The 25,800-nt window shown below is 44.0% G+C and overlaps 2 protein-coding genes and 1 long non-coding RNA gene across 5 annotated transcripts in view; 2 read left to right on the top strand and 1 right to left on the bottom strand.

Moving 5' to 3' along the window:
- LOC127001885 (relaxin receptor 1-like) overlaps window positions 1-8,014 on the top strand; it is a 39,400-nt gene extending 31,386 nt beyond the window's left edge. The window contains exons 15-20 of the mRNA XM_050867121.1: window positions 1,444-1,676; window positions 2,085-2,344; window positions 3,645-3,873; window positions 4,513-4,625; window positions 6,289-6,405; window positions 6,732-8,014. Of these exons, the coding sequence (XP_050723078.1) occupies window positions 1,444-1,676; window positions 2,085-2,344; window positions 3,645-3,873; window positions 4,513-4,625; window positions 6,289-6,405; window positions 6,732-6,860 (1,081 nt within the window). The 3' untranslated portion in view covers window positions 6,861-8,014. The remainder of the gene's footprint in view (window positions 1-1,443; window positions 1,677-2,084; window positions 2,345-3,644; window positions 3,874-4,512; window positions 4,626-6,288; window positions 6,406-6,731) is intronic.
- A 1,225-nt stretch (window positions 8,015-9,239) lies between these two features.
- LOC127001868 (protein white-like) lies at window positions 9,240-23,664 on the bottom strand. Of its 2 annotated transcripts, none has more exons than XM_050867056.1 (15): window positions 23,539-23,664; window positions 20,672-20,813; window positions 19,778-19,868; window positions 19,112-19,256; window positions 17,468-17,539; window positions 15,157-15,255; window positions 14,561-14,799; window positions 14,054-14,176; window positions 13,381-13,585; window positions 12,726-12,866; window positions 12,258-12,415; window positions 12,070-12,140; window positions 11,492-11,597; window positions 10,961-11,147; window positions 9,240-9,508 (listed from the first exon to the last, which is right to left on the bottom strand). In XM_050867056.1, exons 1-15 carry the CDS (start codon window positions 23,587-23,589, stop codon window positions 9,413-9,415), a joined length of 1,926 nt encoding a protein of 641 aa, XP_050723013.1. In that variant the 5' UTR covers window positions 23,590-23,664; the 3' UTR covers window positions 9,240-9,412. The 2 variants fall into 2 exon arrangements, with proteins under 2 accessions (XP_050723013.1, XP_050723017.1); XM_050867060.1 differs by lacking the exon at window positions 23,539-23,664 and adding an exon at window positions 20,987-21,152.
- On the top strand, window positions 9,515-11,016 carry LOC127001881 (uncharacterized). 2 transcript variants are annotated; one of them, XR_007755496.1, is made up of 3 exons: window positions 9,515-9,795; window positions 10,339-10,738; window positions 10,878-11,016. It is a non-coding gene; the product is annotated as an uncharacterized LOC127001881 (long non-coding RNA). The 2 variants fall into 2 exon arrangements; XR_007755497.1 differs by having other exon boundaries at window positions 10,339-10,683; window positions 10,878-11,008.
- Window positions 23,665-25,800: the final 2,136 nt, after the last annotated feature.

Genomic DNA, 25,800 nt, shown 5'->3' with positions numbered 1-25,800 from the left:
TTTCAAAATCTGGTGCAAGCGGTTCATGCGAAATGATTGGAATTTCGAAATGTCGCCAGGTATAGATGGGCTATCAATTCATGGATACTTGTTTTAGAACGCGTCGGGTTTGCTGTGGTGGGACGCTCTCGTTCGGTATTTTTCCATTGCTGTCGTTCTGTATGTTTCATTTTGTAGCTTTTATTTCTTCCATTATTCGTTTACCTTCTTTCTCTTATTCGTTCTCCTCATTGGCCTTTCCTTCACAGTCAGACGTTGCTTAACTTTTCAACTCTCATCGGTATTTCTTTATTGCTTTCGTTCTGTATGTTCCATTTTGTAGCTTTCATTTCTTACTTTATTCGTTTACCTTCTTTTTCTTTTCCGTTTTCCTCATTGGCCTTTCCTTCCCAGTCCTACGCTGCTTAACCTTTCGATATATCCCGCCCTCGTCGTTGTCTTCACTTAATTTCCTAACTCTCCTTCTCTTCATTGTTTTTCCTCCCTTACAATCATTTTCACGTTATATTTTAACCTCCATTGTCCTTCCTTGAATCCCCTCTATTTGCCTTCCACGTCCATTCCAGACCTTTTGTCCCTTAATTTTCTCCTTTTCCCCTCTTCCTCCCGTTCACTCTCATTCTCTTCTCTCTCCACCTCACGTTTTCTCCTTTTTTTCTTCCTCACTCTTTCCCTATCCTCTTCTCCTTTTCTCTATAATTTTCTTCCTCTCACGTTTCTTCCTATTCCTTTTCTTACTATCCCCTTTCTTCCTCTCTTCCTCCCCTTCTGTATAATTGCCTTTATTTCCCGTTTTCTGAGTTTGCATTCCTTCTCTCCTCTCCCTCCGTCCGTCTTCATCACCGCCCTTCCTTTTTTTTGCTTCCTTCTTCTCGTCCTCTCGTACCTGCCTCTATTTTACCTTCCTTCACCTCACTATCTGGCTCCATTTCCATCACCTTCCTTTCTCTTATCTCTTCATTTTCACTCCCTCTTGTACCTCTCTTCGTCGTACTATCTGGTTTCATCTCCATCGCCTTCCCTTCTCGTCTCTCTTATCTCTCTCTTATCTCTCCTTTCTCTCACCCTTTCGTACCTCTCTTTTTAGCTTCCTTCGTATCACTGTCTGGTTCCTTCTACGTCATCTTCCTTTTTTCTTCTCCCTTATCTCTTATTTTTCTCGTCCTTTCTTTCAGCTTCTTTTCCTCACTTTCTGTTCCCATCTCCATCACCTTTCTTTTATCTCTCTTAACTCTTCTCTCTTATCTCTCCTTTCTCTCGCCCTCTTGTATCTCTCTTCCAGCTTCCTTTCTTATCTCTTCTTTCTTTTCCCTTCTTTTTCTCGCCCTCTCGTACCTCACTTTCAGCTTCCTTTCATATCTCTTCTTTTTCTCGCCCTCTCGTACCTCTCTTTCAGCATCCTTCGCCTCAATGTTTGCTTCCAACTCCATCCCCTTTTTACAGTGTGTGGGCGATGGGGATCCTGGCCTGCGTGGGGAACCTTGTCGTTCTGATTGGCCGATTCGTGGTGAAGGAGCCCAATCAGGTTCACTCCTTCTACATCAAGAACCTCTCGCTCTCGGACTTCCTGATGGGCATTTACCTCTTCGTCATCGCCTCCTACGACGCGTCCTTCAGGGGCACGTATATTCGACACGAGTACACCTGGAGACGGTCATGGCAGTGCAACCTGTGTGGTGAGTGTGTGTGTGTGTGTGTGTGTGTGTGTGTGTGTGTGTGTGGATGTAGCATAAGAACAACAGCATCGAACAATTCAACTTACCAATGAAAACAAACACAAACAATAATAAATCCACTCCGCTACTATAACTCAACTCAACAACAAACACACTCACACACACACACAAAATAAAAACATACCCCTTCCTTCTGATTGCTCCATACATTAATCTTTTCAGGAGGAGATGTTTCGAGACACCTCTCCTCCCGAAATTGACCTCTCTTTTGGCCTCTCCTCTAAACTCTTTTCTATAGGGGCAGTGACCAGCGGGCCATCCGCTGTTTTGCCCTTGAGCTGCTTCCTTTACTGTAAAAAAAAATAATAATACATCTTCTCCAGTATTCTCACAACCTCCATCTCTCAGGGTTCCTCAGCACTCTCAGCTCGGAGGCGTCGGTGTTCACGCTCACCACCATCACCCTCGACCGCTACTTCTCCATCGTGCACCCGCTCACGCTGAAGGAGAGGACGCTGCGGGCCGCCGTGGTGGTGATGGGCTGCACCTGGATGCTGGCGGCGGGCATTGCTCTCCTCCCGATCAGCGGACTCACCTACTACGGGGATAACTTCTACGGGAGCAACGGGATGTGTCTGCCCCTCCACATACACGACCCCTACGCCAAGGTGAGAGGAGGAGGAGGAGGAGGAGGAGGAGGAGGAGGAGGAGGAGGATAAGGAGGAGGAGGAGGAGGAGCAGGAGGAGGAGGAGAAGGAGGAGGAGGAGGAGGGGGAGGAGGAGGAAGAGGCAATGGAAAATCAGAGGTCAAAGAAAACGAGAAAGAAATGTTCGGAAAAAAAAGGGTTAAGGAAAACGAAGAGAAGGAGGAGGAGGAGAAGGAGGAGGAGAAGGAGGAGGAGGAAGAGCACGAGGAGACTTTGAAAAAAAATGGTAAAGGAAAACGAAAAGGAGGAGGAGAAGAAGATGGAAGCATTGCAAAATAAAAATGTTTAAGCAAACGAGATGTTGAAAAAAAAAAAAGAGGTAAAGGGACACGAGGAAGAGGAGGAGGAGGAGGAAGAGGAAGAGGAGGAGGAGGAGGTGATATTAAGAGAAAAATAAGTGAAGGTAAACATGGGAGAGGAGACATGAAGGAAAAAAAAGAGGTAAAAGAAATCGAGGAGGAAGAAGGGACACTGAAATTAAGAGGAGGTAAAGAAAACAAGGAAGAAGAGGAGGAGGAGGAGAAGGAGGAGGAGGAGGAGGAGGAGGGGGAGGAGGAGGAGGAGGAAGGCCGGGTATGGGATATTATTTCCTACATAATTTTCTTCTCTTTGTTCGCCATAGTACTTTTGCTGTGCTGGCCAATCATCACTGACAGGGTTCGTGGCTTTCCTCAGTATTTCATGTTTCTGTCCTCATTAATACTTCCCGGACAGTTTTTCTATTCCTTCTCTTTCTCTTATAATCTCTCTTTCAGTCACTCGTATCTTCTCTGCATTTGTTTCCTCTAATCCCCTACCAATTTGTCTGGATGCTTTCATTGGACCCACGATTTTCAGCTTGATCCCTCTTTCCTTCTCTTCCATGTTTAAAGTTTTCCTTCCTAAGATTCGTTATTTTCTTTCCGATACTAATTACCTGCTCCTCCCCTTCCCTCTTTCTGTTCCAAACATTATCTTTTCTGGACTTCAAATAGCGTTTCATTCTGCATATTTTCTTTTCTTCACTGTTATCTCTAGAATTTTTGCTTTTCCTCGTTCTCTCCTTTCTTCTACTAAAACTTTAAGAGGGGAGTACCAGTAAACCTCGGGAATAAAGTCTGAATAATCTTTGATATCCTTCATTTTGTGATTTCCATGTTACAGGTATTTTTTAACTTGTATTTATTGTATATTTACCTTTTGTGCAGTCTCAGTAAAAAGTTAATGGACCCAAATCCCATCCTCACATCTCTTTCATTCACATTCCACTATTCTATCGCAGGCGTGGGAACACTCGGCCATCATCTTCATCGGCTTCAACTTGGTGGCCTTCATGTTCATCGCCTACGCCTACGGGAGGATGATTATCTCCATCAGGGAATCCCAGAGCTCCTTGCGGTCCACCCAGGAGAAGCAGGACCGCGTGTTGGTGAAGCGCTTTGCCTTCATCGTGGGCACCGACTTCCTCTGTTGGATGCCAGTCATCATAATCAAGTTCATCGCCCTGGGAGGTGGGTTGTCTTGCCTCGTGGGGTGTGTTGCGGAGGGGGGGATGTTGATAGGCTTTGAGGTTTTCTGTGATGTGAGGTGTTTTGTTGAATGCCTCTCACCCTTGGACACGTTGGAATAGTGTAGTGAGTGTTATTAGGGAAGTGATGGTTGTTGTTGTTGTTAGTAGTTCAGTCACGTTCAAGGTCTGGATGTTGTGTGTGTCGCCTTGCATTGCGTGTGGTGTTGTGCTGTGTGTGAAATGTGTGGTTGGGCATTGTTTTTTTTTTTTTATGTGTGTGTTGTGGTGATATTTTGTATGCCTTTCATCACAAGCATAAGGTGTTTTTTGTCCCGGGAGGTGTGTTGACAACTTGACACGCTTCGAGTGTCGTATTATGGTCTGAGGTGTGTAGAAGGGGTTCTGTGTTTTGATGTCTTAAGCATGGAAGCATAATCTCATGAAGAGCATCCAAAATTTATCCTTGCTAACACACCCCTTCACACCCCTTTCCATCCTCCACCTCACTTCCCTAGTACCTTGATTCCAGGCTTACTAACACCCCCCCTGCACACCCTTTTCACTCCTCCCTTCACCGTAGTAACACCCCATCACAATTTTTCCTTTCCTTTACCTCTCTTACCTGTTTCCTTCATTCCAGGTGTTGTGATCGACAAGACACTGTACGCCTGGCTCGCTGTCTTTGTACTGCCCGTCAACTCGGCCCTCAACCCCATCCTGTACACCCTGGCCACCAAGATCTTCAAGCAGCAGGTACTGGCTCATGTGGTGCCTTGGCTCACCTCATCTAAAGGGGCTATTACACTGGGCAAATTTTCCGTGGATCTTCAGTCAAACCACGATTTCCGCTGGCGTGGTTCTCATATTTCCGTGGTTTTCTGACGTATCCAGGATCTTCCAAAGCTACGGTAGATTTCACCGAAGGACGACGGTATTACTCACCATCATTATCAGCAGCAGCAATTACAAGAAACAAATGAGAACCAGGCTAGCGGAAATCGTGGTTTGACTGAAGATCCACGGAAAATTTGCCCAGTGTAATAGCCCCTTTAAAAGTTATGCCTGCTGGTGTGATGATGATGCGACATGCACTGGGTTGGTGTGGCGGGAGGATATGATATAGTGATTTGTGGTGGTATGGGATCTTTGTTTATGATGTCCTTTATGGGGATAGTGTAATGTGTCTTGGTATATTGGTAAGGTGTGGGAAGGTTAGGGTATGTGGGCGTGTGGTAGTGTGTTGTTTTGGTGAGTTACAGTGTGTGTGGCGTCAAGTGATGGTGTGTTGCATTGGCATAGTGCTGGGATCTTTGTTTATGATGTCCTTTATGGGGATAGAGTAATGTATCTTGGTATATTGGTAAGGTCACCACTACCACCATCCTCGCTGTTTCTAGAACGACACTCTGTACGAGTTGTATTTATATGTACAGAGTGTACGTCGTTCTAGAAACAGCGAGGATGGTGGTACTGTATGTTTGATTCAGCTTTCCAGCAACTCTTAATGTGTTAAAAAAGCATTGTGAGACTGTACAGGTCTACACTTAATGGTCTGAGCATGCGCAGTTCACGAGAGACCAGTGTTTATAAACAAAAGCGCCAGCTTTTGACGATGGGACACCAAATAACACAACACCGGGTGCCTTCAGTATCATGGCATGGTCACAAACGAATATGGAATATCAAATTTGAAGCAGTGGATAATCATTTTTGGGGCAAAGTTAAATGATTTTTCTCTATGATATATTGATTTTTGAGTAGCATAAAAAAATAACCTAGTGTTTTAATTTTCATGATCTAAGTATGAAATCTCATCACCGAAGATATTTCATACCCCGAAGTTTTTTCATACAACACCGGGCCACGCATGCGCAGTAAGGAGACAACGTTTTTTTATCTGAGAGGCGGAAAAAAGTAGCGATTATCGCTAGTTTGGTAACAAAAGTAACGAAGATACCGATATATATTTAAATAAGTAGCGGATGGCCGATAACCCGATTTTGTTATCAGCGATAAAGTATCGCGATAACTTATCGCGATAACGCCCAGCTATGGTAAGGTGGGTATGTGGGCGTGTGGTAGTGTGTTGTTTTGGTGAGTTACAGTGTGTATGTGGCGTCAAGTGATGGTGTGTTGCTTTGGTATAGTGCTGGGATACAGTTTGACGGGGTCTTGGGCACCGTTGCCAGATTATCGTACTCAAAATCCGCGTATTTACCGGTTTTTAACCCATTACTGTTGCCAAAAAGCACCAATAATTAACCATTTAAACGATATCCATATTTGAATGCAGTTATTTGGGTGATGAAAGCAGTTTTGGGGTCGGAAATCGGCAAACATAAGAGGCAGAGTACGACATTCTGGCAACGTTGGTCCGACTCTTGGGGTGTTGGGATGACCTAACGTCGTATTTCAGGTGGTCAAGATGGTATTCAACATGAGCCGGTGGCCCACGGCTCCCCCTCGCCCAGGAGACTCCAACCCCTCCAATTCCTACGTCACGCTGTACCGAGGTCGCTTCCACGCCGGTCAGGTCAGTCCCCTGTGCATATCAAACTCTCTCTTCCTGGCACAAACGAAGCCCAGTACCTGAGAAATGAGAGTTCTAATTCCTCCTCCCAACACACAGACATAAATCATCACTTATGCAGAAGGCTGATTCACTCTTGGAAAACATTGTATGAAGCTCCTCTCGGTAGATAAAAATGCAGTTCTTGAGTGGTTCATATGGTCAAAAATGTAACTGTTTGAGGAAATTTAATGGTGATGTTTGTGTTTAGTTACTCTTGAAGTAAACATTTTCTCTAGCGCTGCATAAGGCGTAGTTTCTTTACCATAAACTGTGCTAAACACCCTCAGGTATCAACACGCACAAGCTCCAGTGGCTCCCAGCGTCCTCGACCCCCCAGCCTGGAGTCCAGAGGGTTCTATAGGGGGAGAGAACCCCCCACGCCCCCCTGCACCTGCCCACCCTCCTGTGAAATATAATACGTATTCACCCCATCCATATATATAAACGTCCTGCATCACCTGCCTCATTCCATCTCCTGAACATCTTTCGGACTCGTCCAGATGTACGGAGCTTGCTTTAGGTCCCTTTCATTCATCTTTCCTGTGAACCGGTGACTCGCTGGATCGATTCGCTGTGTCTCTGTGTTCCATTTTACTGATCCCTGTGCGGCGCGCGGCTGTGTGGCGGTGCTGTGAATACGTGCTGCGATGGACGAGTTTACGATGATTCAGTTTTACCCTTGTCCTTGTAGTGCGTCACCACCTATCCATGGAGGACTCAGTCAGCACCACAGCGTGACACGGAACATTGTATACAGTGCGCACCTCCCCTCACCTCAAACACTAAATCTTGAAGTGAAAGACGGCAAGTAATTATCTTACATGCAGCCTACATAATACGACCGAACATTTAAAGTGAAATTAAGAAAAGTACAACGCAGAAAACATGGAATAATCAGCTCACATATGTATAATGTGATTGAACTTTTAGAGTGAAATTATGAAAAGTACAACATATGAACAGCCGATGTGACCACCACGTAAACTGTCGGAGCGTCTTAAGGTTTTCACATTTGCTATTTCTTTCCGTGTTACAATATGTCTAAATCGAAAGGCTGCGTGATTGTAACAAGACTCTCCTCAATTATCATTTACTGTTCCGGTACTTACAACGTACATTTTCACTGTCTTCTGTAATAGTAGGTACCGTGTTATCTGTCGTAATGTCACAGTGTACAGGTGAGGGGGGGGGGCACGCTGTGACGTGACTCGCCAACCTGCTCCATGCTCACCTCAGTTTCCCTTGCCTGTGAGTCACTGTTAGGTGACTGACCCTTCCATTATTTTATCTGGGACATTGGCATTTCCAGAGTTACATACAAAAAGTGTCAAGCGAGGTACTCGTTTCCGTTATTCCCGACGCCTGGCGGGGTGACCTGACAGCCGCGTTACTAAGCTGTCACCTCTTCCTGCCTAGGCCAGAATTCCTACCATACGAGACTGATTCACGGGGTTCTCATGCAGGGTTTTCGTCCTCTGCATCACTGTATTACTATGTACTATGTACTGGTATGTTTTTCCTCTTTCAACATCATATGTTGTGATGAATCATGTTTATTAATTTTCCAAGAATTAGCAATAAATGTGTGTGTGTGTGTGTGGTGGGGGGTGGGGGGGGTGGGGGGGGGCTGTACTCCATCCCTTACCCTGTGTCTCACCGTTCCCTCCTTACTCCTCGCCGTGCCTCTCCTCGATTTCCTCTCCTTATGCCCCCACATCTCACCAGTCACCTCCCTCCACGCACACACCACCACCACCTTCTCAAGACTAAAATTCGAAAAATGGGTTTTAACAAAAAGCAGTTCTTAAACTCAAGTCTTTTTATTCATACACTTCTCCACCTAATATACAACTCTCATTACTGTCTAAGCCTAATCACCTGCATAGTAATTTAATATCTGTATCGTGTCCTATTTTAACATGCAGCACATAAAAAAAGAGACGAGTATTAATTGCTCGCTAGTGCTAAAGAAGACAACTGATAATAACATATGTACATGAACAGACTAAATTCAGCAGTTATAACTATTCCCTGACATCAGAAAGAAGGAATTGCAAAACAGGTTCACTTGAGATATAAAACAAACCTCCTCAACAGCACTAAATATACAAGTTTTGGTTATGTGCTACTCCTGTTTATGTATGGAGATGAACCCGTAGACGATAAGGGAGAGAGAGAAGATAACGGAGAAGGTTTTAGGAGCCAAGAATTATAATTACTAGGGAAAGATATTAAGAAAGGAGAAGGAAGAGGAGGAAGAGTAGAGAGAGAGAGAAAAGAAGAAGGAGAAGGTTTGAGGAGCCAATATTAAGGAAAGATAAGGAAAGAGAGAAAGAAGAAGGGAAGGGAGGATCTAGAGATGGATACATACCTAGTTTATTATAGAGGAGAATTAGATAGGAGACAATAAAGGAGAAAGCAGGTAAAAACGGAGGTTCTAGAAGACAAGAATCAGAATAACTAGGAAAAGACGTTAAAAAAAGAGGAGAAGGAAGAGACTTAAAAACTGGATTCATATTTAGTTTATTATGCATAGAGATGAAGTAGGAGAACATAAGGCAGAATGAGTAGATAAAGGAGGAGGTACTAGAAAACATGTTAAAATAATAGAAGGAAGAAGAGGAGGAAGACTTGAGAATCGGATGTGAAAGTCGTACCGGAGCAGATGGTAATGGTGAGAAGGGACAACGATTACATACTAGAGGAGGAGGAGGAGGAGGAGGAGGAGGAGGACAGAGGGACGAATGAGAGGATGGAGGAAGAGTTATCGTATTGTCTTGGTAAGGAGGGTAGGAATAACGCTTACAACTGGAGGAGGAGGTGAAGGAGGAGGACAGAGGGACGAATGAGAGGATGGAGGAAAAGTTTATCGTATTGTCTTGGTAAGGAGGGTAGGAATAACGCTTACAACTGGAGGAGGAGGTGAAGGAGGAGGACAGAGGGACGAATGAGAGGATGGAGGATGAGTTTATCGTATTGTCTTGGTAAGGAGGAAGAGGAAGGCCAGCAATCTGTAGCCCACCATCAGAGCCAACATAGCGCCGATGTCGATCCACAAGTTGTTCTAAGGGTAGATAAGAGAGATTAGTGATAGTGGTATTGGTAGTGGTGATAGTAGGTGGTGGCGATGATGGTAATGACGGTGGTGGTGGTGAGTTTATGATTATGCTGGTGGTGGTAGTGATGAGTCGATTTTGGTGATGGTGATGGAGATGGTGGTGAAAGGGATGAAGATGGTGGGGGTGGTGATGGTGGTGTTGAGCTTATAATTATACAAGTGGTGGTGATGATGAGTCGATTTTGGTGGTGGTGATGGAGATGGTGGTGAAAGGGATAAAGGTGGTGGGGGTGGTGATGGTGGTGATGATGGTGGTGGTGTTGAGCTTATAATTATACTAGTGGTGGTAGTGATGAGTCGATTTTGGTGGTGATGATGGAGATGGTGGGGGTGGTGATGGTGGTGATGATTGTAGTGGTGTTGAGCTTATAATTATACTTGTGGTGGTGATGATGAGTCGATTTTAGTGGTGATGATGGAAATGGTGGTGAAATGGATAAAAGTGGTGGGGTTGGTGATGGTGGTGATGATGGTGGTGGTGTTGAGCTTATAATTATACTAGTGGTGGTGATGATGAGTCGATTTTGGTGGTGATGATGGAGATGGTGGGGGTGGTGATGGTGGTGATGATTGTAGTGGTGTTGAGCTTATAATTATACTTGTGGTGGTGATGATGAGTCGATTTTAGTGGTGATGATGGAAATGGTGGTGAAAGAATTTGATAAAAGTGGTGGGGGTGGTGATTGTGGTGGTGTTGAGCTTATAATTATACTAATGGTGGTGATGATGAGTCGATTTTGGTGGTGATGATGGAGATGGTGGTGAAAGGGATGAAGATGGTGGGGGTGATGATGGTGGTGGTGTTGAGCTTATAATTATACTAGTGGTGGTGATGATGAGTCGATTTTGGTGGTGATGATGGAGATGGTGGTGAAAGGGATAAAGGTGGTGGGGGTGGTGATGGTGGTGGTGTTGAGCTTATAATTATACTAGTGGTGGTGATGATGAGTCGATTTTGGTGGTGATGATGGAGATGGTGGTGAAAGGGATAAAGGTGGTGGGGGTGGTGATGGTGGTGGTGTTGAGCTTATAATTATACAAGTGGTGGTGATGATGAGTCGATTTTGGTGGTGATGATGGAGATGGTGGTGAAAGGGATGAAGATGGTGGGGGTGGTGATGGTGGTGGTGTTGAGCTTATAATTATACAAGTGGTGGTGATGATGAGTCGATTTTGGTGGTGAAAGGGATGAAGATGATGGGGGTGGTGATGGTGGTGATGATTGTAGTGGTGTTGAGCTTATAATTATACTTGTGGTGGTGATGATGAGTCGATTTTAGTGGTGATGATGGAAATGGTGGTGAAAGGGATAAAGGTGGTGATGATGGAGATGGTGGTGAAAGGGATGAAGGTGGTGGGGGTGATGATGGGTGTCTTGGGTCGCATGTCTCCACTTACCACGTCAAAGCCAAGGTGGCCCATGACCTCGTCCTCCACACTGATGGTATTGTTGCAGTAGAGCGGATTAAAGGGTATGTCAAGGCATATTTCCTCCCATCCTTTCCACTGGTTGATGCTCAAGGCCTCGAAGGCGTACTTGAACCAGGACAGGTAACTCAGCCAGTCCAGGTAAGGCGGGATCGTTCTACAGGTAAAAAGTTCAGTTCACACTTTTATAGTAGCGAACGAGTCTCATAAACAGGAAATCAAGTAAACCCACTAACCTTAGCCTCGAACTTGTGTGCTTTCGATTTTTTGTTTATTATTTACACCTTGGCAGTAAGGCGGGTCTCCATATGCCCAAGATTACATTTAAAACTAATCGTACCACTTTAATTTCTGTTTGCTTAGACTTAGACTCTTCATCCACTTACACCTTAGAACAAAATGGGAGTCCTCTAAATACCAAGGATCACAGTTAAACCTCCTACATATTCTTTAGACTATGCATAATGAATTCCAAATGTACCATGCTAGTCATATACCCACCCGGGCTTCATGTAGAACCCTCCGAACAGAAGCAGCGGGAAGGTAAGTGGGGTGGACAGCACCAGCGCCGTCTGATAATTCTTGGCCAGGCAGGAGATCATGTAACCTGCACAGGGGAGACACGAGTTACAGGCGGTGGCACTGACGAAGGGAACATGTTGGCAAGCTGTGAGAAAACTTATGTACCTGCAGGGAATAACTGAGGTAGGCTGCTGCTCCCAACTTTGATCTTATGAATTTTATGAAGCCCACTTGAATGAGTCTTGCCTGAGGGAGATCACGTATAGTTTCGTTTTTGTTTGTCAAGTGAGTAAAATTATCAGCAAGTGAAAATATTGTCTCATAGGATCACAGCTAGCAGGAAGTGAGACCAAGAAAAAAAAGATGTGCTGATTGGGCGATGTGTGACAAAAATTGGGATTCCTCACGTAAGTGCAAACCTCACCTGTGAATAGAGGATGAAGGTGAAAAATGAGATTCGAGCAAAGTAGAGAATGGAAAAGAGGAAGGTCGAATAGGACGGTAGGAAAAAGATGACACAGCAATAGAGGGAGGGGGTAAGAAAGGCTCATATTCACCGTAGGACACAGCGACATTGGCCACGATGACGATGATGAGGCTGGCGATGAGGAAATTCTCAAAGTCGGATCTGTAGGGAGGGGAGAAGAGGACGCATATTAGGGCAGCCCTCCATATGTGTGCGTGCGGCGTCTTGCGTGCGCGTGTGTTTGTGTGTTGTGTGTGAGTGTGTGTACATTCGACATACCTGAGGCCCACCATGTAGTAGGCAATAAGTATAAATCCGAAGGAGCTGATGATGAAGATCGGCAGCTCGACCAAATTTCGCGTGAGGAAGTAGACGTCGGTGCGGTAGAGTCCGTTCCAGTGCTCGCGGAGGAACAGCGGCATCTCGGCGGAAAAGGTCTGCGAGGGGGAAATCAGGGAGCTCACTAGGACGTCAAGGGCACAATATGATTACTGAAAAAGGGGACACTTGTTTGTAAAGGCTAAGATATGAACTTGATAACGAAGAGTAGAGGCTTCAAGTTACTCTCTCACTATTCGAAATAATGAGAAAGGAAAGATAAAAAAAAAACAGTAGACAAAAAAAAAATCAAAAGTATAAGAATGACTGTGTGCAAACAACCGAGGTAGAAGATTTCATCGAAGCTAAGATATTTAATTCCTTACAAAATAATGCATAATAAAAGAGTTAATGATGCTGGAGACTTACGGTGACGACGGGGAACATGTTGGCGAAGGTCATGTTAGTGACGAACACGAAGAGGACACCGCTGATGTTGGTCACCGCCGTCAGGTTGATGCCGTCCTTGTCGAGGTCGAGGTAGATGAGACCGAACACCACGGCGAAGAACTGCACAGGAGAGGCAGCATGGGATCAACAGCGAGGAAATGACGGTTCAAGAACATGAAGAAAATGAAGATGAGAAAAGAAATGCGGTTAGGAGGACAGAAGAGAAGTATAGAAGGGTGTGTGGGTGAAAGGCTAAGATTATGAGAAGAGAGGAAGAGAAGGTGGAGACGATGGATGGTGCAGGCGCACATTTGTGGGCTGTAGTTGTAGCTGAAATTTTCTAATGGTACATTCTTTCTATTTGTTGAGAAAATGGAACTATAGTTTGGACAGATGTTGCAAAAGTTGATGTTTGAAGTATTATCATGGGGATATTCCTGAAAAATCTTTTAAGACAAGATAAAGGCACAATACACAGCATTGATAAACCCAGAAACTCCCAAGCTGCAGATTGCTTAACGGACACAAAAACACATCAGTGCACACGTAAAACACATTATGAGTCTACACAACCTCTCATACACTATCACTTAACACTCGCAACGCACACACACATCATCTTCCACACACTCACCAATGACTGGAAAATTTTCAAGGTGAGGAGGATAGGGTCTCGGATCTGTTCGAGAAAGTTTCGTCGGGTCATGGCGGCGAACTGGTTCACCCACGAGGCTCTGTAGGGACTCTTGGGCAGCTTGATGCTGGCCAGGGCGTCGTCGCTCTTCGGGGGCTCCATGCACTCGTCGATGTGCCTCCTCACCTCCACACCCTCGGCGTCCCTGATGCGAAGTGACGAGTGTTGGAGTGTAAAGGAACGATATATATATATATATATATATATATATATATATATATATATATATATATATATATATATATATATATATATATATATATATATATATATATATATATATATATATATATATATATATATATAACGTTTACATTAGCACTTCTTTCTCGATAAATTACTGAAAAGGCTGTTAAAAAGCAATTACGTTCATTCATGATTCGTTTTTAGATAAGCTAAGAAGATAGTGAACTTAAAAGGGTGTATTTCATGCTTTTAGTCAAATAATGACAAGAATTAAAAACCTGTAAGTCATGAGGTATGTTTTATAGCAAGTTCTGCTTCTGTGAATAACATTTAACAAGTTTTCTATTAATTACCGTAAACGCCAGGTACCAGGCACCGTGAATTTGTTTGCAAAATGTTGCGCTGCGAATCTTCCCAGACCACTCACCTGAAGGAATCACAGACGTGGGAGACGAACTGGCGACACTCCTCCTCCATGCCTCCTCGGATGGCCAGCGAATAGATGAAGTGGTCGGCCGGGTTGTAGTTGGACGGGCAGGGCCGCTCCAACCTGCGGCAGATAATGTTCAAGGTTCCTACGATGACAGTCATAAAAACACGCTCACTGAACGTCCCGCCACCAGGCCAAAATTTGCACAAGAATCTTTAAATAGGCAAAGGTAAAAATGACAAGGAGAGTATGATGCAATCCCTGTAGCATATGCGCTAACAACTCAACCAACTGTAAACACACACACACACACACACACACACACACACACACACACATATATATATATATATATATATATATATATATATATATATATATATATATATATATATATATATATATATATATATATATATATATATATATATATATATATATATATATATCAACGGAATCAAACTTCTGGAATGCCACAACTCCAGCTTGGTCCTCGTCCCTCACCTGGTGAAGAATATGTGAGCCTCCTCCACCGTGCCCTGGAAAGCGACGCGGCCCTCGGCGAGCAGCAGGAGGCGGTCAAACATGGCGAACACCTCGGAGCTGGGCTGGTGGATAGTCGCGATAACCGTCTTGCCGAGGCCCGTGAGCCGCTTCATGGCACGCACGACGCTCTGGGCCATGAACGAGTCCAGGCCGGAGGTGGGCTCGTCGCACAGCAGCAGCAGCGGGTTGGTGATCATCTGCAAGAGGCGCGATCACTCACTCACTCACGGTCTATCACTGGTCGTTACAGTTGCAGGGAGTTGAGTGTGTCAAGACTGACAGACTTTATAGCATGCATTAGCCCACATATTTTTTGTGTTAGATTTTTTACCACGCAGCTTTGCACAGTGCTATCAAATGTTCCTTTTTCACAACTGGAAAGCAACAGAAACATTGGTACATTCCCTTGACATAAGCAGATAATTTGAAGTATTCTAGGAACTCAAAGTGCTAAATGCTCCTATCGACCTAACAGAACAAAATACTTCTTTTCATGTTTAGTTTTCTTTGTTAACTCACGGCTGGCCTGGTTTGTAATGACCCGCGGCACTCACCTCGCAGGCGAAGGCGAGTCTTTTCTTCTCTCCGCCCGAAATGCCCTTGATGCGCCCTGGGATGCCGATGCGGGTGTTGGCGCACTTGTTGAGGCCCAGCTGGGGGGAGAGGGAGGAGTAGAAGAGGGGGTGAGTGGGGGGAGGGAGTGACATGGCGAGATGGACACCTGTGATAATGAATTAGAAAGCTAGTGAGTGATGGACCCTGAGAAAAGACATACTAATATTCTTTTCTCCCCCTTCATCAATAAATAGTAAATCTTTGCTTCCGTGTATATGACTCATGCTCCCATAAAAAAAATAAAAAAAATAAAAAGTGGATTGTCATGTAAAGAAAAAAAAAAAAAGGTAAACATGAGCCACCGAGTGAAGCTCCGTACCAGTGAGCGTTCGTCGAGAGTGAGAGAAACTGCTACACTGCTATACTCCTTTTTAGAATCGGGATTATTCTCCGCTCAAACCTAACAAAAAAAGTAAATTGCACTGTCATCAGTATAACACATCAAAGTTATGTTAATGTTGGTAAATATAGGCGTCCATTATGAGTTGTGAGCACTCATCAGTGAGCAGCTTCGAGGCGGGGGGTAACCTGTGGTGTAGTGCACGACAGTGACCAATCGCAGCGCTTCTTTATTCCTGTCTTAGGTAGTGACCAATAACAGCGCTTCTTTCTTCCACTTCTAGGTATCGCCCTTCATAACTCTCGCCCTCCTTATCTCGTGTTCAGTGATGCGCGGCGGCAAGCAAAGTGATTGTCCGTGTTTATCCGTGTGTTTCCTGGTCATCGGGGCGTCATCGGACCTCAAGAATGGTGAGTAAAGTACGGCTAACCTTGTAGAGTGATTGTACATGGAATAACGTGAGGTATTGCCGGTGATGACACCCTCAGGGCAGTAATAGGTTGCTCTCCCACTGCCGCCTCCATTACACGTGCCTCCATGACCGCCCCGCCTCTCCACCAACTTCCTTGCAGTAACCTATTTTTCCTGCTTTTCGGCGTGATTATCCTTATCCTGTGCTAAACTTTATTCATCAAAAGACCACTGAGCTAATCTTTTGCAGTATTACCTAGACGTGCCGGATTTTGTTTGAGTCATGCCTGTGGGCTTGCTCGGGAGGATCTTCGGTGGTGGCGGCGGCGGGTGAGTGAGGTAATGCTTGATGAGGCTTCAGGCCCCGCTCCACTGCCAGGGCAGCGTTCCGCAGGGCGGTCAACAATTACGATGTTAGCCTAGATAATAATCCTCGATGCACTTAGTCGCAAACGTCGTAGTTAGCTTGTCGAGGTATAATACATGCATCAGAAGATTTGGTGTAATGTTAGCCAGTGTGCGGCAAGGACTGCATGAATATGGGACTCCATACGCCATAATTATTGACCTCTTGGGGTTTGCGGAGAAGGCCTGCATGATGGCGGCATTAGTGCAGCGATGCCAAATTGTCGTACTCAGCGCATTGCATTTTCGTAGATTCTGGTTGATAACTATAGAAAAAAAGAACGAAAACCATCAGTATTTAGCAGTTTCAACGATGACTTTAATTTTCTGTCGTTGTTTGTGTGGTTACGACAGTCTTGGCGAGGATGCTGCTGCTTCACCAAAGAGCGACACAGATTCACGTGATCGACCATTTTGATTCGAGTCGCGCGCGGTTTTCTTTTCTTTTTTTTAGGAGGTGTGTGTGTGGGGGGGGTAGCCCAGCCTAAGTGGTACTTTGGTGTGTGCGTTCGTTTGTGTGATGCCACGCCGAGCTGCCGTTCAGTTTTCTCAGTTCTCGGTCACTTACGCTTCGCTTTATCCGAGATGCTTGTAAATGTGACTAACGGACATAACAAAACAGTAAAGTACACAGCCTTACTGTTATCATGGCGGTGGTCACAAAGCTATAAAGTTACCCTAAGATGGGTTTGTCTCTGCTTCGTTATGGCTGTAGGTATAGTTTTGTGTAGGCTACTTGGGAACGCAGCGGCGTGGGTCGTCATGACATTATAATGTAGAAATGAAACTGATGAGGAAGACCCATGACGTTAGTACGATGCGGATGATTTATGGGTGATAAGTCAACTAATTATGGCTGCCTTAGAGTTGTATGGCACGGAAGACAGGTTACTAATCTTTCTTGTTGCTGTTGCTGTCGTGAAGTTTTATTATATATTATCTAATAAAAATAAAAATTAAGATTGACATTATTCCTTTTCTCGTAAAATTTAACAACAGTGTGTGTGTGTATGTGTGTGTGTGTGTATGTGTGTGTGTGTGTGTGTTCATGTTTGCTCGTGTTCGTCGGCTCCCCGTCACGTGATCTACCTTACCTCTGTCATGACCTCGGCCACGCGGCGCTTCCTCTCGGACTGTGGCACGTCCTTCCCGATCCTCAGCTGTGCCTGGGGGTTGGGGAGAAGAGATGGGCATTAGTGGCCGCGGGATGGAAGAGAGGGAGGGGATGGAAGAGATTGAAGAGATGGAAGAGAGGGATGGAAGAGGGGGATGGAAGAGAGGGAAGGGATGGAAAGATGTGGAAGAAATGAGAGAGAGAAGAGAGGAAATAGATGAAAGAAATGAAAGATGGAGGAGAATGAAGAGATGAATATTAATTATGTGAGCTGCGGAATGGAGGCTGCAAGAACGGGAAAAGGAAAGATGTGGAGGATTACTTTTAGGTGAGAAGAGAAAGTTTGATGACAAGAAGATGGAGATTCGGACGGGAAAATAATGGGTGTGAAGGTTTACTCGATAGGCGTGAAGAGAAAGTTTGGTGAGAGGAAGATGGAGATTAGGACGGGAGAGCAGGATATGAAGGATTACTTGATAGGTGAGAAGGTTGGTGAGAGGAAGATGGATAACTGGAGGAAAGAATTAACACGAGTGACCTTGAAGTGTCCCCCAAATAGATATTGCGATACGGTGATAGTGTTGTTTGCATTGAAAACATTAAGAAATAAATTAAATTGGCTTTAGGATAGCAACATAAATAAGATGAAAATTAATGGAAATAGAGTAAATAGTATTGCGAGTTAATTTTATCATACTTAAAAAGATAAGTCCTATCTACACACTAATGCGGCATATAAACATTGTTGTGTGTGTGTGTGTGTGTGTGTGTGTGTGTGTGTGTGTGTGTGTGTGTGTGTGTGAGAGAGAGAGAGAGAGAGAGAGAGAGAGAGAGAGAGAGAGAGAGAGAGAGAGAGAGAGAGATGCTGCTTGATCCTAGTGATAAAAGTGGGAGTTTATCTCAGGAGTTGTCATGCCCGTGATCATGCAAGGATTGAGTCAAGTTAAATAAAAAGGTAACAACAGAAATTATGATATGCGCAACATAATATAAGCGTAGTCTACTACCTACAATGCACAAAGCCCCCTGAAAGTGTGTCCTTAGATACCGTATTATCAAAATTTGTTCTTATAATGGGTGCATAATAATATCTACCAATCAGCCTCGAGAAAGAGGAATTTTAACCTCACAAAAATGTTGATAAGATACCAACAGGGAATGGGAGAACTTAGTGGGGTATCATTAGTTTTAATCATTTACCTTGTTGAGTTATCTTTATTTTGTGGCCAAGGATATCATAAACTGTGTAATGTTTAACAGCAAGTATACGACGTGTCTTTCATGCCATAGTCTGTGTCGTTTATGAGAATTATTTGAATGCAGCAGCCAGTTCCCTCTCCAGGGTCCGCGCTTTCTCGGTTCATTCAGGTTCGCGCGGCGAGTCCACTGACCTTGAACGGGGAATCACAAACCGTGCGAGTGACTGCGATCCGAGAGACTGTAATTATCGCGCCGCCTCGCCCTTGCCACGACATTCATACCGGAGCGGCCTCGAGATATTATTGTTTTATACTACAGTTACCTGAGAAAGGGAGGGTCTGTGTGTGTGTGTATATGTGTGTGTGTGTGTGTGTGTGTGTGTGTGTGTGTGTGTGTGTGTGTGTGCGTTAGAGATCGTGCTCACGTTAAAGTTGAGTTGCTCCTCGACGGTGAAGACGCCCGTGAAGAGATCCTCCTGCTGCACGTAGGCCGACACGCCGGCGATGGTCCGCATGTCCACCGGCCGCCCGTTGATGAAGATGTCGCCCGTGATATCCAGCTTCCTCGTCCTGGGAAAAGGGGACAGACGCGTAACGATTTTGTTGAGGCTTGGGGGGTGTTTTGAGCACTACAATCAACACAGAATCCTCTCTCTCATAATGACTGGACTCTTCTCATGAACTCAATTCTTTTATTCTTATCGTGGTTCTAGAAATGTTGATATCGTATTGAAGTCCATTTTTCTTTCATTTTCTTTGTTACTAGGCATTTTTGGGGGTGCTGTGAGCTGCTTTAAGGGTCATTCCTGTCATCACGGTTTTGAACATTCTTTTAGTGTGGTAATGTATTATGTATTATGTATTATTATTATTATTATTATTATTATTATTATATTATGTATTATGTAATGTAGTGTGGTAATGTCACCAAAAAGTGTACAATAAAAATGTCCGCAAGACGCTGCTCCTATTACAGCAGAGTTGACAATACAAGGATAAGTACGCTGTAGATTTAAGTGTAGGATATTGGCATTTTTGGCGTGAACACTTGCTAGCCATCACCTGAGCCTTGGTGCACGCGGCGTCCTTACCTGTAGGTGAGCACGTTGAGGAGCGTGGTCTTGCCCGCCCCCGAGGCCCCCATGATGGCCAGCAACTGCCCGCCCTCGCACACCCCGGACACTGGGGAAACAACGGTGCTTAGTCCTCCTCCTCCTGCACCGACACGCCTCTGCCTTCACCTGGACTTAGCCTTTACTGAGTACTGGCCTTCAAGCAAGACTGATGACTACCTGATCAGTTTATTTTGTCGATCTCATGACGTGTCTGTTTGCGTATTTCAGTTTAACTAAGTTGTGTAAATACATCAATCTGACACCCCACAAACATCCTTCCGTCCCGAGAAAAAAAAATGTAATGACCTTATTAAAAAAAGAACGTTATCATCGATTAAAAGATCAGCTGACGGGATCATGGAATGTCTGATTAGATTATCAAACAGTCTTCTCTAATCCAGAAGATAGCGCAAAAATCTTATCTCACATTTCTATTCATGTTATATAATGAGTGAAGATGGGAAGACAGCTGAATTTTAGAATATAGTCTTAATTATTTTTTTTTATCATTAATTCGTCCCCAGTGTTCTCGGTGCTGCGTGCGGTGAAGAGGTCTATGTAGATACAGAGCAAGGGTGTACAAGGCCAGCCCCTCAGAAGTATGTTACATCTAGTCCCCACTCTTGTCTGATAGCTAAAAAAACACGAGGAAGATTACTGTGGTGCAAAAAAGATAAGTATGAGTAATAGTTGATCATCATTACGAAGAGTATTGATTACAAAGATACGAGTACCTCTCGGGTTATTTTTGCATGATTTGACTAAATGACATTTGATTTTACTCGCATCAACTGAGGAAACACTGCAAGCATAGTTACGATAAAGTGATGGAGTAAGAAAAACCGCCAGAGTAGGCAATTAGTAACTCACCATTCTTCAGGATGTGAGCTTTGGGCCTCTTCCTGATAATGTTTCCCCCGCCGGCGTACACGTTCAGGTCCCGCCAGGCGTAGGTGACTCCCGCCGCGGCGTTCACCTTGGGCTTGTCCGCCAGCTGGATCTCCTCCATGGTCTGCCGGCGCACCAAAGCAGAAGTTCAGACATTTGAGAGTTTCACAATCGAAGACGTCGATGTTAGAAATCTTGATTATGGAAAACCACCGGACATGGGTGAATTATTTACTTGGGGAGATTACACAAACACCACAGTAGATAACGTCCGGTCAAAATAATGGACCACCATACCTTATCTGAATACATGTTATTGGAGATGGTTGGAAGGGAGAGTCCACTAGTCCATAGCAAAGTGTTGACAGTGTATAAGGGGACGCAACGAACACCCTCCCTTCGTAGCCGCCTCCCGCTATCGACTACCGCAGTCACGCCGCGGCACACGATGCGCAGGTGAACGTGACGTAACCTTATCAGTGATTGACTGATTGGTGCCGATAACGCCGCTTATAGAACCTTGGCTTGTTTAACTTGTGCAATCTGGTGTTCTTGTTTTAAAGCCTGGCACTACAAAGCATTTTTGAACTTATGGTCACTTAGGGCTCGGTACTGACATGCTGTGATGACCTGTATAGGTTCTAAGGTTCTCCAGGGGTATTGAACCTTCCTCGTAGCTGTCTGATTGGGATTAAGGTTACGGAACACGTTATCCGTTTCAAGGAAAAGTTACATACTCATGGTGATCAGATGGCAGTGACGGGTTTGACATTTTTCTACGCTCCCCTGCTCACCCCTGTCTTTGCTGATGATGAAATTACATACAGATGCTCCGCTACCTTCTCTTTGTAAGCCTTTTGCTATATATACTCACCGTCACCCCAACCAGTGTCGTTTTCTCACTTGCTTCGCTTCAACATTCTCAGAGAAATCTAAGTGGTATGGAGACGTCTGGTACATCCACCCACCAGTACACACACACACACACACACGCCCTCGCGCTGCTCCTCGCCTCCCGCCCCAACATCCTCCTCCTACGCCCCGCCACGCCGCCTCACTCACAGCTGATCATAGTCCCCTGATTGGAGTAGCTCATTTTTTTTTCCATTCGTGGTTTTCCCTTGCTAGCTTGAAGTTCAATGAAATAAGAAGTAAATCTCTTATAAATCCCAAAATAATTAAATTGCAGTCACGTGAATTTTATTGTAAGCTTCACAAATCACTGCCGTCGCCGTCGTTATTTTCGTAAACAGTTTTCTGGCTCTTGCTCCCTTTAATCCAACATCCCTCGCAGGCTCCCGTACCCAGCCCAGCATACATTTACACGTTATCCCGCATCGCTGTTGATAAAAAGAGATAGTAATATTCTGTTTTATAATCACGACGAAGAGGTACAAGTCTGGTCTGTGTGTGTGTGTGTGTGTGTGTGAACTATGCTGCAAGAGATAAGCCTAACCATTTGTATGTTATCTCGGTGTTTATGATGCCATATACATGACTTTTTTATTGCACCTGAGCTTGTACTCCTAATTGTTTCCCAGAAGAGAGAGAGAGAGAGAGAGAGAGAGAGAGAGAATTATATTATTTTTAAAGGTAAAATTTTAACGAAAGTTTGTTGGGGGTTAAACACCCTTTGCAATCTCTCTCTCTCTCTCTCTCTCTCTCTCTCTCTCTCTCTCTCTCTCTCTCTCTCTCTCTCCATATCTATCTATCAATCTATCTATCTATCTTTCTCTCTATCTCTCTATCCATAATTTATTTATTTATTTATTTATTTATTTATTTATTTATTTATATGCAATTTGATCACTGAAAGAGCACGTGATATCTTGTCCGCTGATGACCCGGGGGGAGTGCTCATACAACTTCAAGACGCGGGTATTAACTGGAAAGCTGACTCTGGTGCCGCTAAGGAATTATACCCGGGTCTGCATTCATTATACAACAGTGTCGGTTGTTGCAAAAGTGTTTATTTTGTTTGTATGCATGCATGTATGTATAGAATATAGTGTATAGAATTAGAATTAACAACTAATGAAAGTCTTGTACAGTGGGCCTTTTTTGTCACAGCCATTTTTAGATTTTTTGTAAGTAGAAAAAAAGCTTACGTAACGTACGCCCCTGAAACACACCAAGTTGCGTGTCGCGGCGCTCCGGCCCGCGGTGTTACGAGGCGCTCGGGGCAGGCGAAGGGGGTCCAAGGTGCCGTTATTATTATTATTATTATTATTATTATTATTATTATTATTATTATTATTATTATTATTATTATTATTATTATTATTATCATTATTATTATTATTATTATTATTATTATTATTATTATTATTATTATTGTTATTATTATTGTTATCATTATTATCATTATTATTATCATTATTATTATTATTATTATTATTATTATTATTATTATTATTATTATTATTATTATTATTATTATTATTATTATTATTATTATTATTATTATTATTATCATAACTATTATTATTATTATTAGTATTAGTATTAGTAGTCGTAGTAGTAGAAGTGGTGGTGGAGGTCGTAAGAGGATCTTCAGGTAGCTTATGTGTCGGAAGGTTAGTTTCAGTCTTTCTTTTTTCAGGTTTTAGGCAAGTATCGGTAAAATAAATACATGAAGGTAGACGTACAGAAAAAAAAAAAAAAATCGTCCACCCACAATGAGGCACGTCCCATGTACTGGTGTAGGGGAAGATGGGACACTATTTTGGAGCTCTATGGCGTACCAGAGAGGAAGGGATGGACTGGTCGGGATGGTGTCAATCATAGAGGTGCGTTGTGTGCTCAGTAGCAGTTAAAAGAAACAAAAATAATAAATTACCAACACTTACTGGGACGCGTGGTCTGTATTTGATGCCCGAAACGCTAAGTTTGGACTCCATGGTGACTCAAACACCCACGGAGCTTCCACCCGCCTCTCTCCTGCGGTGTGATTTCCTCCGCCGCGGCAGAGGAGGTGCACGAGCGCCAGGCCTGTCAGGTGGAAAACAACTGGCCTGTCCCTCTGTAAAGTGTCGCCGGTATCAGGCACCGTATCAACAATACAATGGGTTAGGGAAATAGGCACGCCGGGTATTGTGATAGAGGTGTGAGTTGTAGGTATATGCGTGGTTGACCAAGACAGCTGATGTGGTTAGAACCATTGCTGGGCACTTCCGCTAATTAGCTGAAGTTCCATTTCATTTGCGGATTAACGTTTGCGGTATTACTTCCGCTAACCTCCGCTAACACGTGGAGGAGCCAACCCGGTTCAGCCCGGTCAGCCTCAATCTGATAGATACTTCAAATATTAAAATAAAAACTGATTAACTTTAAAACTTTTTTTAGCTGTTGCCTTTTCCACTTTTTTTACAAAAAGCATATTCACACAAACCTCTCAGGGGATCTTGTTATAAACATCATAATAAATATTTTGAAGGAGACAGGGCATAGGAATATAGATTTAGTTGTGACAGTCACACTGATGAACTTCCCTTGGTCATTTTCATTAAAAATAAGTTAAAAATAGATGTTTATCAGATTATTACAAATTGATTACTATGATTACAAATCGTCCATACTTGAAGGAGCAGTAGCGTATGTATGATCATTGCCTAGCCACAGCATTACATCACAAAGTGAAAAGAGATTCGATAACTATTTATAATGTAATTTTTGTTTTCGGTTTGCGTTTGCGTGTCAAGTTTTGTGGCGGAAGACTGCAATTATTGTGTAGCTATTTGCGCTAGCTGATTTGTAATTGCGATTTTAACTAAATCTCGAAATTTACGGAATTGCGATTGCGAAAGTTATGGAATAAGTTAGCGGATTTGTGATAGCGGAAGTTCAAATTCGCTAGTGATGCCCAGCTCTGGTTAGAACACAGAGCTACCTTGTTCAGGTGAGGAGAGAACTAGAGGGGCTGTGCAAACGGCTTTGTTGATCGAGTGTCTCATATCTTTATGAGAGAGAGAGAGAGAGAGAGAGATCTAGGAAGGTATGGTCCCCCCAGCGGCGGGTCGTTGCCCGCTCATCGACATATATGTACCCATTTACAATATGTAAGATGTAAAAATAAATAAAGAAAGAAAGAAGAAGGTATGGTCGTTTTAAGTGATGCTTTTTCTTTAATGTGCATTAGTCAAGTTCCTTTCCGTATGTCTTAAGCAATATCGACGTTGAAAACTGTTTGTGTTCGGAAGAAGTATCTGTATCCTCTCTCCGGTTAACATTGATTGGAGGTTGAATATAATATAAAAGTGACGGACTCACTTCGGTAGCGATTTCATAAAAGCCTGAGGCCATATTGCTTATATCTCATGAGGGAACAAAAGCTGGAGTACTTCACGTGTAAGGCACGTGCTGTTGTCATGCTAAATACCAACACGAAATTTCTTCATATAGTCTCCGTCATTCTCCATTTTCTGTGAATCAACAATGTTACCATTTTCGTTGTTGACGAGACGGGAGCTTCGCTTAACTCAATACTGCTGTGTTGAGTTGCGGCGATCCAATATCCTCACTCCCTCTTCGCACTGGGAATAGAACAGTCATACCGACCACGACGACTTGGTGACACGCCGGACGCTCCCTAACAAACCGACTCCGGGGCCGCCTGCCGCTGTAGCCTGTAGCGTGTCCGCCTGTTCCTGGCTGCCCTCCCGCGAACTCCGTATGCTCAGAAGCGAATATAAACAAACAACCAAAGATTTTGTTAAACAGAGCTGTTCTCAGGCATCCTCCAACAGCATGAAGGCTATTTATTGGCCCTTCACTTATTACAAAACATAGCTCTGTTTGGGATTCATGAATGGTTTTCCTTTGAAAGAATAAAACAATATGCCCTCCCGTGCTTGAAAACACTGAGGGGACAGCCATGTACACGCGACCAGCTGCGTTCACGGATCCGTGTTCATAGTGATCCTCCTTTTGTTTGCAAACAAATGAGGGATAGCTAGGAAGACGAGGGCAGCCAAGCACACAACATCGCCCTCCTCTGGCATTGCCCCGACACACTCCCCTTGGCCCCGTCAACCTCTGCAGGGCGCTTCAGTAGCCTAGCCAGTCATTGAGCTGGCAAACGGTTAACAGCCAAAACAAACTGGAAACTATAG

Source organism: Eriocheir sinensis, chromosome 2, assembly GCF_024679095.1.
Source record: "Eriocheir sinensis breed Jianghai 21 chromosome 2, ASM2467909v1, whole genome shotgun sequence".
Lineage (NCBI taxonomy): Eukaryota > Metazoa > Arthropoda > Malacostraca > Decapoda > Varunidae > Eriocheir > Eriocheir sinensis.
The sequence above is the reverse complement of the archived record's forward strand: the minus strand, read 5'-3'. Positions and strand labels throughout refer to the sequence as shown.

What these genes read in the sequence shown, in the direction of transcription:
- LOC127001868 (XM_050867056.1), bottom strand. Translation starts at nt 23,589, where the DNA reads ATGGAGTCCAAACTTAGCGTTTCGGGCATCAAATACAGACCACGCGTC. An exon ending in CTCAACGTGCTCACCTACAG is followed by an intron (nt 19,257 to 19,777) that starts GTAAGGACGCCG and finishes CCCTTTTCCCAG; the next exon opens with GACGAGGAAGCTGGATATCA. An exon ending in GGGTTCTACATGAAGCCCGG is followed by an intron (nt 11,148 to 11,491) that starts GTGGGTATATGA and finishes TTTTACCTGTAG; the next exon opens with AACGATCCCGCCTTACCTGG.